The 15,125-nt window shown below is 41.5% G+C and overlaps 1 protein-coding gene across 5 annotated transcripts in view; it reads right to left on the reverse strand.

The window, feature by feature from the left end:
* Positions 1-4,362: 4,362 nt before the first annotated feature.
* The window catches only part of npl (N-acetylneuraminate pyruvate lyase (dihydrodipicolinate synthase)), a 68,445-nt gene continuing 57,682 nt past the window's right edge, over positions 4,363-15,125 (reverse strand). For 4 of the 5 annotated variants that reach the window (XM_067990477.1, XM_067990478.1, XM_067990479.1 and 1 more), the window contains 2 exons: positions 13,959-13,998; positions 4,363-6,609 (listed from right to left, as the gene is read on the reverse strand). In XM_067990477.1, coding sequence (XP_067846578.1) covers positions 6,464-6,609; positions 13,959-13,998 — 186 coding nt within the window. In that variant the 3' untranslated portion in view covers positions 4,363-6,463. Of the gene's footprint in view, positions 6,610-7,500; positions 7,739-13,958; positions 13,999-15,125 lie in introns of all 5 variants that reach the window. The other variant, XR_010963875.1, reaches the window with a different exon arrangement.

Below are 15,125 nucleotides of genomic sequence, written 5' to 3' on the forward strand. Positions count from 1 at the left end.
GGAAAATAGCTGCTGAAAGAGTGTGGATGGTTGGTTGTGTGGTACTTCCTGGTACATCAATGGTAGCTTTGAACAAAAAAATAAGGGATTGTTTGATTAGTTTTCTGCTGGTTATTCGTTGCTTTTTATTTTCACCAATTCAATTTTTGATTGGAGAACGCAAATACTTATTTCAGCCAGTCACTTTATTTTCCCCATATGGTGGGGTGAGGCCTTAAAGTGTGATGTCCTTAAATGTGACAGATGCACATTAAATACAATATGGGACATATCCATTTTATACATAAGGAAAATGCAGACTGTGAGGGACGATCCCTGAGGTTTCAAAGAATCAGAACTCAATCTACCAAAGTGCTCCTGGGATTTCCACTGATCTGACCCTTCAGTCTGTATATAAGACAATCAATAGCCACAGAGATACAGCATAAAGGGATTTCTCAGTGATTATCACAGCCAAGTAGATGTCCATAAGTTGGAACAACTTGCTCAAGGTAAGAAAGCATGGTGAAAAACCATCCATGAAGGCACTTCCTACGATGAGGCCCGTCGCATTGCTGATGCTGAATGTAAACGCCAGCTGAGGAAGCCTGGCTTGAAAAATTAAAATTTCCAACCTGGTGTATCTGGGATCCACTGTTCAATCTGCAGATGCTCATTCCGAGCAAAATAGGTCTTTACGTCACCAAAGAACTCACTGCAAACAAATAAGATGATATTCTGGCGGTCTTCGATATCAAAGGACGAACGACAAGTACAGAATAATTTAGGAACTCATTGTTCTTTGTAAATTATAAAAATTGCAATCTTATAAATTAAAATATACATTTTAATTTGGATATCTTTTTACTCAAATTCCTCACGAGCAGTCTTAAGATGGGTAGTATCCTTCAAAAATAGCATTGTCACAAATTAATTTAGGTTTTAAATATATAAATGTTTAAAATTGTTTCCATAACTTTCTGGTTTGCTTGTTCAAAATGTTCGGTAATGGTGTGCAACAAGCTTATTAGCAGCCAACTATTTCAATAGATTCAAAAGCAAAATACTGCACCAGAGCTTCCGATGCGTTTTCCTTTCTCCTCAACTGAGGATTCCTCGCCACTGTAGTTGACAGGCACCTTGACCGTGTCCGTTCTACTTCCTGCACTTCTGCCCTCACCCCTTCCTTACTCTCCCAGAACCATGATAGGGTCCCCCTTGTCCTCACCTTCCACCCCACCAGCCGCCACAGTCAATATATCATCCTCGACCATTTCTACCACCTCCAGCACGATCCCACCACGAAACACATCTTCCGCTCCCCTTTCAACATTCCGAAGGGACCGCTGCCTTCGCGACACCGTGGTCCACTCTTCCATCACCCCCAACATCTGCTCTCCTCCACACGGCACCTTCTCGTGCGAGCGCTGGAGATGCAACACCTGCCCCTTCACCTCCTCCCTTCCCACCGTCCAGGGCCCCAAACACTCCTTCCAGGTGAAACAGTGGTTTACTTGTACTTCTTTCAATTTAGTACACCGTATCCGCTGCTCACGATGCGGTCTCCTCCACACTGGGGAGACCAAACGCAGACTGGGCGATCGCTTTGCTGAACACCTTCACTCTGTCCGCAAGCGTGACCTTGACCTGCCGTCGCTTGCCATTTTAATTCCCCTTCCCACTCCCACACTGTTCCAATGAAGCTCAAAACAAGCTCAAGGAACAGCACCTCATCTTTTGTTTAGGCACTTTACAACCTTCCAGACTCAACATTGATTTCAATAACTTCAGATCATAACCACTGCTCCCATTTTTTCGGTCAGCTAGGGGTGCTGGTAACGGTTCTGCTGCTGCCATTTACAGCTGCTACTGATCAATCTTTTGTTTCTTAAACTGTCCCATTACCACCCTCCTTGCCTTACACCACCATCCCTTTTGTCATATCATCACTCGTGCTCTCCACCCTATAACAGACCTTCTCTTTTGTTCTTTACTCCCCTCCCCCCTTTCCCTGGCTCTGTACTTGCTCAAATACTTTAACTCTTAACATCTTCCAGTTCTGACGAAAGGTCTTCGACCTGAAACGTTAACTCAGTTTCTTTCTCCACAGATGCTGCTTGACTTTTTAAAAAATTCATCCATGGGATGTATGCGTCGCTGGCAAGGCCAGCATTTATCGCCCATCCCTAATTGCCCTTGAGAAGGTGGTGGTGAGGCACCTTATTGAACCGCTGCAGTCCGTGTGGTGAAGGTTCTCCCACAGTGCTGTTAGGAAGGGAGTTCTAGGATTTTGACCAAACGATGACAAAGGAACGGCGATATATTTCCAAGTCGGGATGGTCTGTGACTTGGAGGGGAACGTGCAGGTGGTGTTGTTCCCATGTGCCTGCTGCCCTTGTCCTCCTAGGTGGTAGAGGTCGCAGGTTTGGGAGGTGCTGTTGAAGAAGTCTTGGCAAGTTGCTGCAGTGCATCCTGTAGATGGTACACACTGAAGCCACGATGCACCGATGGTGAAGGGAGTGAATGTTTAGGGTGTTGGATGAGGTGCCAATCAAGCAGGCTCCTTTGTCGTGGATGGTGTCGAGCTTCTTGAGTGTTTATTGGAGCTGCACTCATTGAGGCAAGTGGAGAGTATTCCATAACACTCCTGACTTGTGCCTTGTAGATGGTGGAAAGGCTCTGGGGAGTCAGGAGGTGAGTCACTCGCCACAGCATAACCAGCCTCTGTCCTGCTGTTGTAGCCATAGTATTTATGTGGCTGGTCCAGTTAAGTTTCTGGTCAACGGTGACCCCCAGGATGTTGATGGTGGGGGATACGGCAATGGTAATGCTGTTGCCTGTCAACGGAGGTGGTTAGATTCTCTCTTGTTGGAGATGGTCATTGCCTGGCGTGAATGTTACTTGCCGCTTATCAGCCCAAGCCTGGATGTCGTCCAGATTTTGCTGCATGTGGGCACAGACTGCTTCATTATCTGAGGGGTTGCGAATGGAACGGAACACCGTGCAATCATCAGCAAACATCCCCATTTCCGACCTTATGATGGAGGGAAGGTCAATGATGAAGCAGCTGAAGATGGTTGGGCCTAGGACACTGCCCTGAGGAACTCCTGCAGCAATGTCCTGAGGCTGAGATGATTGGCCTCCAACAACCACAACCATCTTCCTTTGTGCTAGTGCCAGCCACTGGAGAGTTTTCCCTGATTCCCATTGACTTCAATGTTCGTAGGGCTCCTTGGTGCCACACTCGGTCAAATGCTGCCTTGATGTCAAGGGCAGTCACTCACCTCATCTCTGGAATTCAGTTTTTTTATTCCTGTTTGGACCAAAGCTGTAATGAGGTCTGGAGCAGAGTGGTTCTGGCGGACCCAAACCAAGCATCGGTAAGCAGGTTATTGCTGAGTGCCGCTTGACAGCACTGTCGACGACACCTTCCATCACTTTGCTAATGATTGAGAGTAGACTTGCTGAGCTTCTCCAGTATTTTCTATTTCAACAGTTTCCCCCCCAATCATTTTTTGGTCATAGAACACCCTATTAATTAGCAGAGTGTACCCCAATTTTAAAAACAGCAAATTAATTTTAATCCTGTTATGAATACACCCACATGTTTGTGACAATTTTTCCTCGGACAGCAGCTGACTTTTTGTCAATAGCAATGCGAAATTAACCCTAACCCTAGCCCCTGGCTTGCTTAGGAACCTAGTGCATACTGGGAGTTACAGCCTTTTATTTTACATTTGCATTTCAATTGTAGCTCTTAAGATAGGTGATACGATGTGAAAGAATTTCTTTAACATTTAAACTAATTATTACCCCTCACATGACAAACTGAGATCCCAGTTGACTTGGCCATTAAAACACTGATATCTGAAAATTACCTGGAAATTCCTTTTTCAGCTACCATCTACACACTGAATTAAATGGTGATTTTTTTACTAAATATTGTATTGGTAATTACTATGATAAATTGAATTGTACTGCTGATAGTGAAAAAACACATTTCTTGCCGAGAATACTGATGGTTATTAATGTAGTCTTGGTGTACGTTGCCGGCAATTGAAAGTTTGATTTGAACTTATCTGAACAATAAGTATTTGTAGGAGTAGACCAGTCACGTATCAAAACTACTGCCTTTACAAACAGTTCCGTACGTGCCCAGATTACAGGTCAACCTGCTTACAGCAGACAAAAAGGCAAATTTCCAATACCGTATTATTTGTTAGTTATTAAAAAGCTGGAGATGAAGAGGATACTTTAACTTAACCAACAGCTAGAAAAAACATGGATTAAAATGTACACATTCACAAAATATTACCAAATAATGCAAAAAAAATTGCATTTTTAAAAAAAGAAATCATGCGTGTGGATCAGGAGAGGTTAGGAAATTGTAAAAAGTCAAATTTTAATTCCTTCAGTTCACAACTCCATCAATAAAGTGAAAATCATTTTTTACACACACAATACTGTCTCAGTTGCATTATAGTGTTTTAAAAAAAAGTTTGGCATCCAACAGAATTTCATACTGCTTCCCTGATAGCTTAGTGGGTTTATCCAATGAGTAGTTCAGTACATAGGCTGAAGATTTTAAGTTAAATCCCCTGCCTGTACTGATTTAGCTGATGACTGTTACGGCAGCATCAGCAATGCTACAATTTGTATCACTGCCTTGGGTTAGGAGAAAGAAAAAAAATGATCCCAAGTTTCTGTGACTCACTGCTATTTAGAGATCCCTGCAGGACATTTAAAGTATGCGAACATACGAATTAAGAGCATGAGGAGGCCATTTGGCGCCTCGAGCCTGCTCTGCCATTTGATAAGATCATAGCTGATTTGATTTGACCTGAACCCTACTTTCCCGTCTATAACCTTTGACTCCCTTGTTAATCAGGAATCTATCTAACTCAGCTTTAAAAATATTCAATGACCCTGCCTCCACTGCTCTCTGGGGAAGGGAGTTCCACAGACTCAATGGTCATCGGGTGAGGACAGTTTCAGGTGTGATGGACCCTATGACCAAATAGGGTCAAAACTCACTGCCTCGGCTCACATGAACCATGGCCACTTGGGCAAGGGATTGAAGGATATCCATGAAATGTATCAACAAGGAGTCAATACCTTCAGGAAAGGGAGAAAATTGGTGGAGAAAAAAATAACAGTTCAGAGGTTACAAGTACTATAGATATGAGGCATCATATAATTCAAGTAATGTACCATATGAGGTTGTAATAGTCTTAAAAATTGTAAGTTTCACAATGTTATGTAAAGTAAATGCTAAGTTTGTAAGAATTATTTCAAAATGGCCATGATGTATTGCAAACTTAGAGTTTGAAAATAGATGTTCATGCCTTCCTGATATAGGTATCCATTACTTTAGTCACCTCTAAGAATGCTAGGGAGCAACATATTGATGAGGCTTTAAAATAGACAAAGTCCAAATCCTGCTGTTTATTATAAGCAATTACAGAACTAGTGGTTCTAAAGATCTAGAAGTTACAGATCCAGTGTTGGGGGGGGGGGGGCGGGGGAGGAGAGAAGGGATGGCTTAAGGAATAAAATAAATCTTCATTGTGGTTTTTATTTGACCCTTGTCTTTCTTGCTCCAAATGGGTTTTGGCAAATACACACTATCATTCTCATGTGTTTTACCCATTATTTTCCCCTTCCCTCTTTGTTTTGGTCTTCAAAAGTGCTATTGGTTCTGACAACCCAAAATAACATGTTTCTCATGAGATACTAACAGACCTATGTATTTCCTGCATTCTGTTTTTTTTCTCCAAATTTTATACATTTGCAGTTTTCTTTTAAGTTGTAAGGCAAAGAAATCGATCTCAAATGCTGGTTTGCTACATATTGAAATCAACCTACATTACAATACAAATATAGATGCAAACATTTTCTTCCCCTTTTTTTTTCCTCCACTGAATCCTCAGCTCAAACTCTGCATGTAGTGAAATAAAGTATCATGTTAGCAAATGTAATGCTGTAAAGAATCTTGGCCTGAACAGACTACCAAACAAGAATTTGTATGATTCTCAATTCTAAAAATGCCATTCTCTGCTATATGCAGCTTAGAGTCTCCATCATCAACTAACCCATTGCTCTGTCTAAATAAACTTTTTAATCTTACTCAACTGTGGTAGTGCTCTATCCAGGTGCAGGCTATGTCCTCAGTTAAATTGTGGGAACTACAGTTATGAGATTATAAATCTGGAATGATTCTACACTTCTGCCTCCTCAGCCTTCCCACTTCCACTATAAGATGTTATAACATAACATTACAGCCTTCTAAAACATGTCAATCCAAATGCTTAAAATTCAGTTCTTATTTTATTTTGTTAAAATTGTATAAAATTACTGGTCTACTTTTTCCTTACTCTATCCTAAGCTTTATACTATAATAATTGCAAGGAAGAAACACCGAACGGATATTCTTCGTATAATGCATTACAAAGGTGCATATTTCATCCATTATTACTAGGAGTGTCTATGTCAGTATTCCCAGGATTTTCAGCTTTGCCAATATTTTTGCTTGCTTCTCCTCACTGCATTTTAACAATGGCAGCCGAGGGGGTCCAAGTGGAATGCCCGAAACAAGCATCATTGTAGCCTTGTTTTCAGCCACTCCAAAACCTGTGGAAAAAAATTTTACAGAATTTCAGTATTGCACAGTACAAGAATTTTTTTTACAGTCTCTTTCATTCCAAATAGTTGGATATATTTTCACAGAATTTTGTAATACAATGTTATAGCCTTTTCCCAGCTAGCAAGGTTCCAGGCTAGGAGTGCAGGATCACGAAATAACCCCTTATAAGACAAGGGTTAGAAGAAAAAAAAGTGAATGTCTGAAATAAAGATAGAAAATGCACCGGTCAGTTAGTGTCTGAAATAAGAGGAAAAAAAACATCAACATTTCAGATGGGAATTCCAGATGTGAAGAGTCACCCATGAAATGCTAACAAACCGTTCTCTTCCAGATACTGACAGACATGCTGAGCTCTTCCAACATTTTCTATTTATATCATAAATCAAGGCTTGAAAAAAGTGGTCCTGGGGTAGGAATTTTATCAAGTTGTAATGTATTATTCTGTCAGTAGCGCATGTCGACTAATTAGGAGCATCACAGGAGCATTTACTGCAATGCAATGTAGCGGTGTAGTTTTTTCTACAAACCTCTAACGACCAGGGAAGCAAGACTGTCCATTTAATTAGCCAACAAACCACAAGTCTGAAACTTAGAATCAGAAAACTGAGAATTGTTCGACTCAGAAATGCTGACATTCAATTCATAAAAGGTTCAATACTGTTGTCCCTAAAAAGATTTTTTAAGAATTTCTAGGAATTTAGCTCAATAATTTTCAATATTTTTGACTGCCAGCAATTCTGCAGCTGTACTGTTTGATCAGTCTCTCAAAGTGGTGTATGTATGTAAATGACAGGATACTGAGGGCAAAAGCTTCCAACCTAGAAATTCCAACATTTACACCCAACCTCAGGTTTATAGAGAAAAGAAGGCCAAGTTACCTGCATGAATCGTCAAACCAGGAATGGTCGAGTTCCCAGGTTTTGAATGTCCATAAATTTTGTCTGAAACATCAACTTGGACTGAGGGGAGCAGAAAAATCTTCTCAGCTGTGCAACTGGAAGGACTCTGCAAGCTGTCTTTCAGAAGTTTCAGTCAGGAATGTGTTGCTTCTCACCCTTCTGTCATAAAGCGCTTACCATGTGGCATTCCATATATGGCCTTATAATGGAGCCAGAACTGGAGGAAGAGGAAATGACAGGGGCATGCAGGATAAGACTACCAACTAGAAGTTACCCTTCCACCAGAGTCTACAGACCACACCACTCCCTTGATGATGCCTCAGATGTCTGAAGGACGCTTGTTGCAAACTGACCTCAAAACATCCTCGCAACCAAAAAAGCCAAACAAATAAAACATACTTCAGAAGACTGGCCTTTATATCAAAGTGGTTTCAATGTGCACATATATATTCATAAGAACATAAGAAATAGGAGCAGGAGTAGGCCAATCGGCCCCTCGAGCCTGCTCCGCCATTCAATAAGATCATGGCTGATCTGACCCTAATCTGAAATCTAAATTAATGTCCAATTTCCTGCCTGCTCCCCGTAACCGCTAATTCCCATTACTTCTAGGAAACTGTCTATTTCTGTTTTAAATTTATTTAATGATGTAGCTTCCACAGCTTCCTGGGGCAGCAAATTCCACAGACCTACTACCCTCTGAGTGAAGAAGTTTCTCCTCATCTCAGTTTTGAAAGAGCAGCCCCTTATTCTAAGATTATGCCCCCTAGTTCTAGTTTCACCCATCTTTGGGAACATCCTTACCGCATCCACCCGATCAAGCCCCTTCACAATCTTATATGTTTCAATAAGATCGCCTCTCATTCTTCTGAACTCCAATGAGTAGAGTCCCAATCTACTCAACCTCTCCTCATATGTCCACACCCTCATCCCCGGGATTAACCGAGTGAACCTTCTTTGTACTGCCTCGAGAGCAAGTATGTCTTTTCTTAAGTATGGAGACCAAAACTGTATGCAGTATTCCAGGTGCGGTCTCACCAATACCTTATATAACTGCAGCAATACCTCCCTGTTTTTATATTCTATCCCCCGAGCAATAAAAGCCAACATTCCGTTGGCCTTCTTGATCACCTGCTGCACCTGCAAACTAACTTTTTGATTTTCTTGCACTAGGACCCCCGGATCCCTTTGTACTGCAGTACTTTCCAGTTTCTCGCCATTAAGATAATAACTTGCTCTCCGATTTTTCCTGCCAAAGTGCATAACCTCACATTTTCCAATATTGTATTTCATCTGCCAAATCTCCGCCCACTCACCCAGCCTGTCTATATCCCCTTGTAGGTTTTTTATGTCCTCCTCACTCTCTACTTTCCCTCCCATCTTTGTATCATCTGCAAACTTTGATATGTTACACTCGGTCCCCTCCTCCAAATCGTTAATATAGATTGTAAAGAGTTGGGGACCCAGCACCGACCCCTGCGGAACACCACTGGCTACAGGTTGCCAGTCCGAGAATGTACTATTTATCCCAACTCTCTGCTTCCTGTTAGATAACCAATCCTCCACCCATGCCAGAATATTACCCCCAATCCAGTGATTCTTTATCTTGAGCAATAATCTTTTATGTGGCACCTTGTCGAATGCCTTCTGGAAGTCCAAATACACTATGTCCACTGGTTCCCCTTTATCCACCCTGTACGTTATATCCTCAAAAAACTCACGCAAATTTGTCAGACGTGACTTCCCCTTCGTAAAGCCATGCTGACTTTGTCCTATTAAATTATGTTTATCCAAATGTTCTGTTACTGTCTCCTTAATAATAGACTCCAAAATTTTACCCACCACAGATGTTAGGCTAACTGGTCTATAATTTCCAGCCTTCTGCCTACTACCCTTTTTAAATAAGGGTGTTACATTAGCAGTTTTCCAATCTGCCGGGACCTTTGCCGAGTCCAGAGAATTTTGGAAAATTATTACCAAAGCATCCACAATCCCCACTGCCACTTCCCTCAAGACCCTAGGATGTAAGCCATCAGGTCCAGGGGATTTATCCGCCTTGAGTCCCATTATTTTACTGAGTACCAATTCCTTAGTCATTTTAATCGTATTTAGCTCCTCCCCCCCCCTCGAGCCACCTGTTTGTCCAGTGTTGGGATATTCTTAGTGTCCTCTACCGTAAACACTGAAACAAAATATTTGGTCAGCATTTTTGCCATCTCCATGTTTCCCACCATTAATTTCCCGGTCTCATCCTCTAAGGGACCTACGTTTGCCTTAGCCACCCTTTTTCTTTTTATATAACTGTAGAAACTCTTGCTATCTGTTTTTATATTTTTTGCTAATTTATTTTCATAATCTATCTTCCCTTTCTTAATCAATCCTTTCGTTACTTTTTGCTGTCTTTTGAAGACTTCCCAATCTTCTATCCTCCCACTAAGTTTGGCTACCTTATATGTCCTTGTTTTTAGTCAGATACTATCCTTAATTTCTTTACTTAGCCACGGATGGCTGTCATTTCTTTTACACCCTTTTTTCCTCAGTGGAATATATATTTTTTGAAAGTTGTAAAATAACTCCTTAAATGAACACCACTGTTCATGTACCATCTTACCCTTTAAACTATTTTCCCAGTCCTCTTTAATCAATTCCGCTCTCATACCATCCTTTATTCTAGCTCAGTACGCTTGTTTGAGAACCAACCTTCTCACCCTCTAATTGGATATGGAATGTAACCATGTTATGGTCACTCATTCCAAGGGGATCCTTAACTAGGACATTATTAATTAATCCTGGCTCATTACACAGGACCAGGTCCAAGGTTGCTTGCCCCCTTGTAGGTTCAGTTACATACTGCTCAAGAAATCCATCCCTAATACACTCAATAAACTCTTCCTCAAGGCTACTCTGCCCAATTTGATTTGTCCAGTTAATATGATAGTTAAAATCCCCCATAATTATAGCTGTTCCCTTATCACATGCCCTGACTATTTCCTGATTAATACTTCTTCCAGCAGAGTTGCAACTATTAGGAGGCCTATATACTACGCCCACAAGTGTTTTTTTCCCCTTATTATTCCTTATCTCTACCCAAACTGTTTCATTATCCTGATCCTTTGTCCCAATATCTTTTCTCTGTATTAGTGATTCTTTCCCTTATTAACATAGCCACCCCACCTCCCCTTCCTTCCTGCCTGTCCTTCATAATGGATAATTCGTTTTTACTATCATGCCTATCCCTGGTGCCTTTCTGTGCTGTTCTTAAACCTATTCCAGTAATGAACTGAGATGCTACCTGAGGACCAGGGATGTTAGTGGTGCTTGGCTGCTCCCTAGTATCATGAGTCTCTTGGGACAGAGTGGCCCTCGTCTCAGGGCTTTGTCCCAGGAGGATTCTTCAGCAGGCTATGTTGTCACTGAAAGTGCGTGGACAGCCTGTTCCTGTATCCCACCACCATGAGCAGGCATCTGAGGGGGCAGGTGGGAAACTAATTTGAGCTGTCATTAGGCGAGGACACAATCACAGAAATACATCGAAGTTACAACATGGAAACAGGATATTCAGCCCAACCAGTGTACGTCAGGATTTACCCTCCATGCAAGCAATTAGTCCTAATCACATTTACCCATCCTGTACCCCTAAACATTTATCCACCTATCCAATTCAATCTTGAATGTTGATCTAATTTCTGTCTCAACCACTAACTCTGGAACTGAATTCCACAGCCACGCAACTCTGCATTAAAAAAGTTTCTCCTGCCCTCTGATCTAAATCTTACATTAAATCTTGTATATGGCCTGATCAATCCGAGGTGCTGCTTCATGTTCTGTGGGCCTGAACACCCAAATCCCATTGATCTTCCACAGCAATAAGCAGACTTCCATTCACACTATAATAACTGCTGTTAGTTTTTTTCAACCGAAATGCATCATTTCATACTTATTGACATTGAATTCCATCTGTCACTTTTTACTCATGCCCCTATCCAATCAAGATGCCTTTGCAGCTTTGTTTGGTCTCTTAAAGAATCAACTATGCCTCCTATTCGACAAATGTTGACACCATTCCCTCTAGGCCAGTATCCAAATCGTTGACATACACAGTGAACACAGGTGGCCCCAGAACTGAACCTGTAGCTTAGCCGGATCCTGGGTCCACCCTAAGTCTATACATGCATTTTTCTGTCAGGAGCCACTGGGTGGTTATCAGCAGCAATAACCTGGGTCAATTTTTCACTACCCATTGGATATAGAGGCCAATTGTACTACTTCCAACATCACCCCCAGCTGACATCAACTAACTCGGGCCCAATAAAATGCTTCAGTCCTAACCTTTGATGAAGTGCCACATAATAGGCTTGTCGGCAAAACTGAAGCCCACGGAATAAAAGGGGCAGTGGCAGCATGGATACAAAATTGGTTAAGTGACAGGAAAGAGAGTAGTGGTGAATGGTTGTTTTTCGGACTGGAGGAAGGTATATAGTGGTGTTCCCCAGGGGTTGGTACTAGGACCGCTGCTTTTTAAAAAATATATATTATGGGACTTTGGTATACGGGGTAAAGTGAAGAGGATAGTAATAGATTTCAAGAGGACACAGACAGGCTGGTGGAATGGCAGATCAAATTTAACGCAGAGAAGTGTGAAGTGATACATTTTGGCATGAAGAATGAGGAGAGGCAATATAAACTAAATTCTAAAGCAGTACAATTCTAAAGCAGGTGCAGGAACAGAGACACCTGGGGTATATGTGCACAAATCTTTGTAGGAGGCAGGACAGGTTGAGAAAGCGGTTAAAAAAGCATACGGGATCCTGGGCTTTATAAATAGAGGCATAGAGTAGAAAAGCAAGGAAGTTATGTTGAATCTTTCTAAAACACTAGTTCGGCCACAACTGGAGCAGTCCAATTCTGGGCATTGCACTTATGGATGTGAAGGCCTTACAGTAGGTGCAGAAAAGATTTACTGGAATGGTTCCAGGGATGAGGGACTTCAGTTACGTGGATAGACTGGAGAAGCTGGAGTTGTTCTCCTTTAGAGCAGAGAACGTTCAGAGGAGATTTGATAAAAGTGTTCCAAATCATGAATGGTTTAAATAAAGTAAATAAAGAAAAACTGTTCCCATTGGTGGTAGGGTCGAAAACCAGAGGCCACAGATTTAAGGTGATTGGCAAAAGAACCAAAGACAACATGAGGAAAATCTTTTTTACGCAGCGAATAGTTATGATCTGGAAAGGGTTGCCTGAAAGGGTGGTGGAAGCAGATTCAATTGTGGCTTTCAAAAAGGAACTGGATAAATACTTGAAGGGCCACAGGAATACTGCAGGGGAATAGGACTAACTGGATTGCACTTACAAAGAGCCAGCATGGGCTCGATGGGCCAAATGGCCTCCTTCTGTGCTGTAACAATTCTATGACTCTACCTCCCTGAAAATATCCCTGTTGCACAAATATGATGCTTTTCCATTTCCCAGGCATCCTGTGGAATCAGAGTGAGATTTCCAATTTAATGCCAATTCATGTTGAATTGCAGGCACTTTTATCCAGTGGGATTATATCACATTGGTACACAGCAAAATAATTGCTTAGTCTGCAGCTTGGCTGGTGTGTTTTTTTTTTAAAAAGCGTAATTATTTCTCATTCTATCTAGTAGAAATTGGGAAACAACGATATCTAAATAACTGCAGCTGTTGCTTACATTGCATGTATAGAATTTCCCTTACAGTGATGCAGCAACCACGTCACAAGAGAGGCCAGTGCCCTCTTCTGAACGCCCCTGTTCATAGTTCAGAGATATAAATGAATCTGTCAATGGTAAGAAATAGTGCTGATTTTGTTTTAGCTTTTAAGGGGGTAATAAAAATACAGATCATACAAAACATACAGACAGTGAATTCAAGGCACTGATTTAATCATGCAGATGATATTTCTAAACTGTTTAAAGATTATAATGATTTCTAAGCATTTAAATAACTTGATTGGTATATAACCTTGTCATTTCTTCCCCAGGTGTCCAATCAGGATAGGTAAATGCTGACATCAATAAAAACCACAGTTTAAACATACTTTACACACAGTAGAAGCTAGCGTAGTAGAAGCTAGTGTTAAAACAAAGTATTCAGAACACTCACTCTTAACTGAGCTGCCTCATTTGAAATGAACCCTATTCTCATATTTGCATGCACACATGCATTTACAACAGAGGTCACTGGGTGGTGGTCAGGAGCCAGAATCCGAGACAATTTATCTTTTTCTAGGGTAGAAATACTGTGATAAGCAAAATCAGTCACGGATTGAACCTGGGACTTTCCTATCACGTAGCAGTCAGTGTCACACTATGCAGTGCATACATTCAATAAGCCACCAGGGGACAAAGTAATTCCACAGAGAACTGTTCCACATGGAGAACCTTCATATCAAATAACAGTGCCAATTCACTCACCAAATCTGTACATACAACCAATGAATTCCTGGACTACAACCTGTAAAAGAAGACAGAGTAAAGAAAAGGATTAAAGTATATACGACTATGCTTTCCTAGGCACAGGCGTGGGAAAGAGAAGGAAGCAGAAAATACGAAGATATTGGGCTTTCAGCATCTGACTATGTTTCTAAAACCAAAATATTCTTGTGTAGCTTTAAATATTCTGTTGCGTACTATCAAAATCTTCCCCTCCCCAAGACTCCTAAATATGCAGACTCATGTTGGGCTATGATTCCATTGAAACTACTGTACAGAAACAGGCCATTCAGCCCAACTGGTCTAGGCCAGCTTTTATGCTCCACACGAGCCTCCTAACTCCCTACTTCATTTAGCCCTATCAGAATACCTTCTATTCCTTTCTTCCTCATGTGCTTATCTAGCTTCCCCATAAATGCATCCAAGCTATTTGCCTCAACTATTCCTTGTGGTAGCGTGTTCCACATTCTTAACACTCTATATCAATTGCCGTTTGCGGAAGAGAGTTCCAAACTTCTACCACCCTTTGTGTGTAGAAATGTTTTCTAATCTCGCTCCTGAAAGGTCTGGCTCTAATTTTTAGACTGTGCCCCCTACTCCTAGAATCCCCAACCAGCGGAAATAGTTTCTCTCTATCCACCCTATCTGTTCCCCTTAATATCTTACAAACTTCGATCAGATCACCCCTTAACCTTCTAAACTCTAGAGAATACAACCCCAATTTGTGTAATCTCTCCTCGTAACTTAACCCTTGAAGTCCGGGTATCATTCCAGTAAACCTACGCTGCACTCCCTCCAAGGCCAATATGTCCTTCCGAAGGTGCGATGCCCAGAACTGTTCAGTCCTTCAGGTGCGGTCTAACCAGGGTTTTGTACAGCTGCAGCATAGCTTCTGCCCCCTTGTACTCCAGTCCTCTAGATATAAAGGCCAACATTCCAATTGCCTTCTTGATTATTTTCTGCACCTGTTCATGACACTTCAATGATCTATGTACCTGAACCCCTAAGTCCCTTTGGACATCCACTGTTTTTAACTTTTTACCATTTAGAAAGTACCCTGTTCTATCCTTTTTTGATCCACTTGTGAATCATTTTTGCACCCTCTCCAACACCTCAATATCCTGTCTATAATATGAAGACCATAACTGT

Source organism: Heptranchias perlo, chromosome 9, assembly GCF_035084215.1.
Source record: "Heptranchias perlo isolate sHepPer1 chromosome 9, sHepPer1.hap1, whole genome shotgun sequence".
In the NCBI taxonomy this organism is placed as follows: Eukaryota; Metazoa; Chordata; class Chondrichthyes; order Hexanchiformes; family Hexanchidae; genus Heptranchias; species Heptranchias perlo.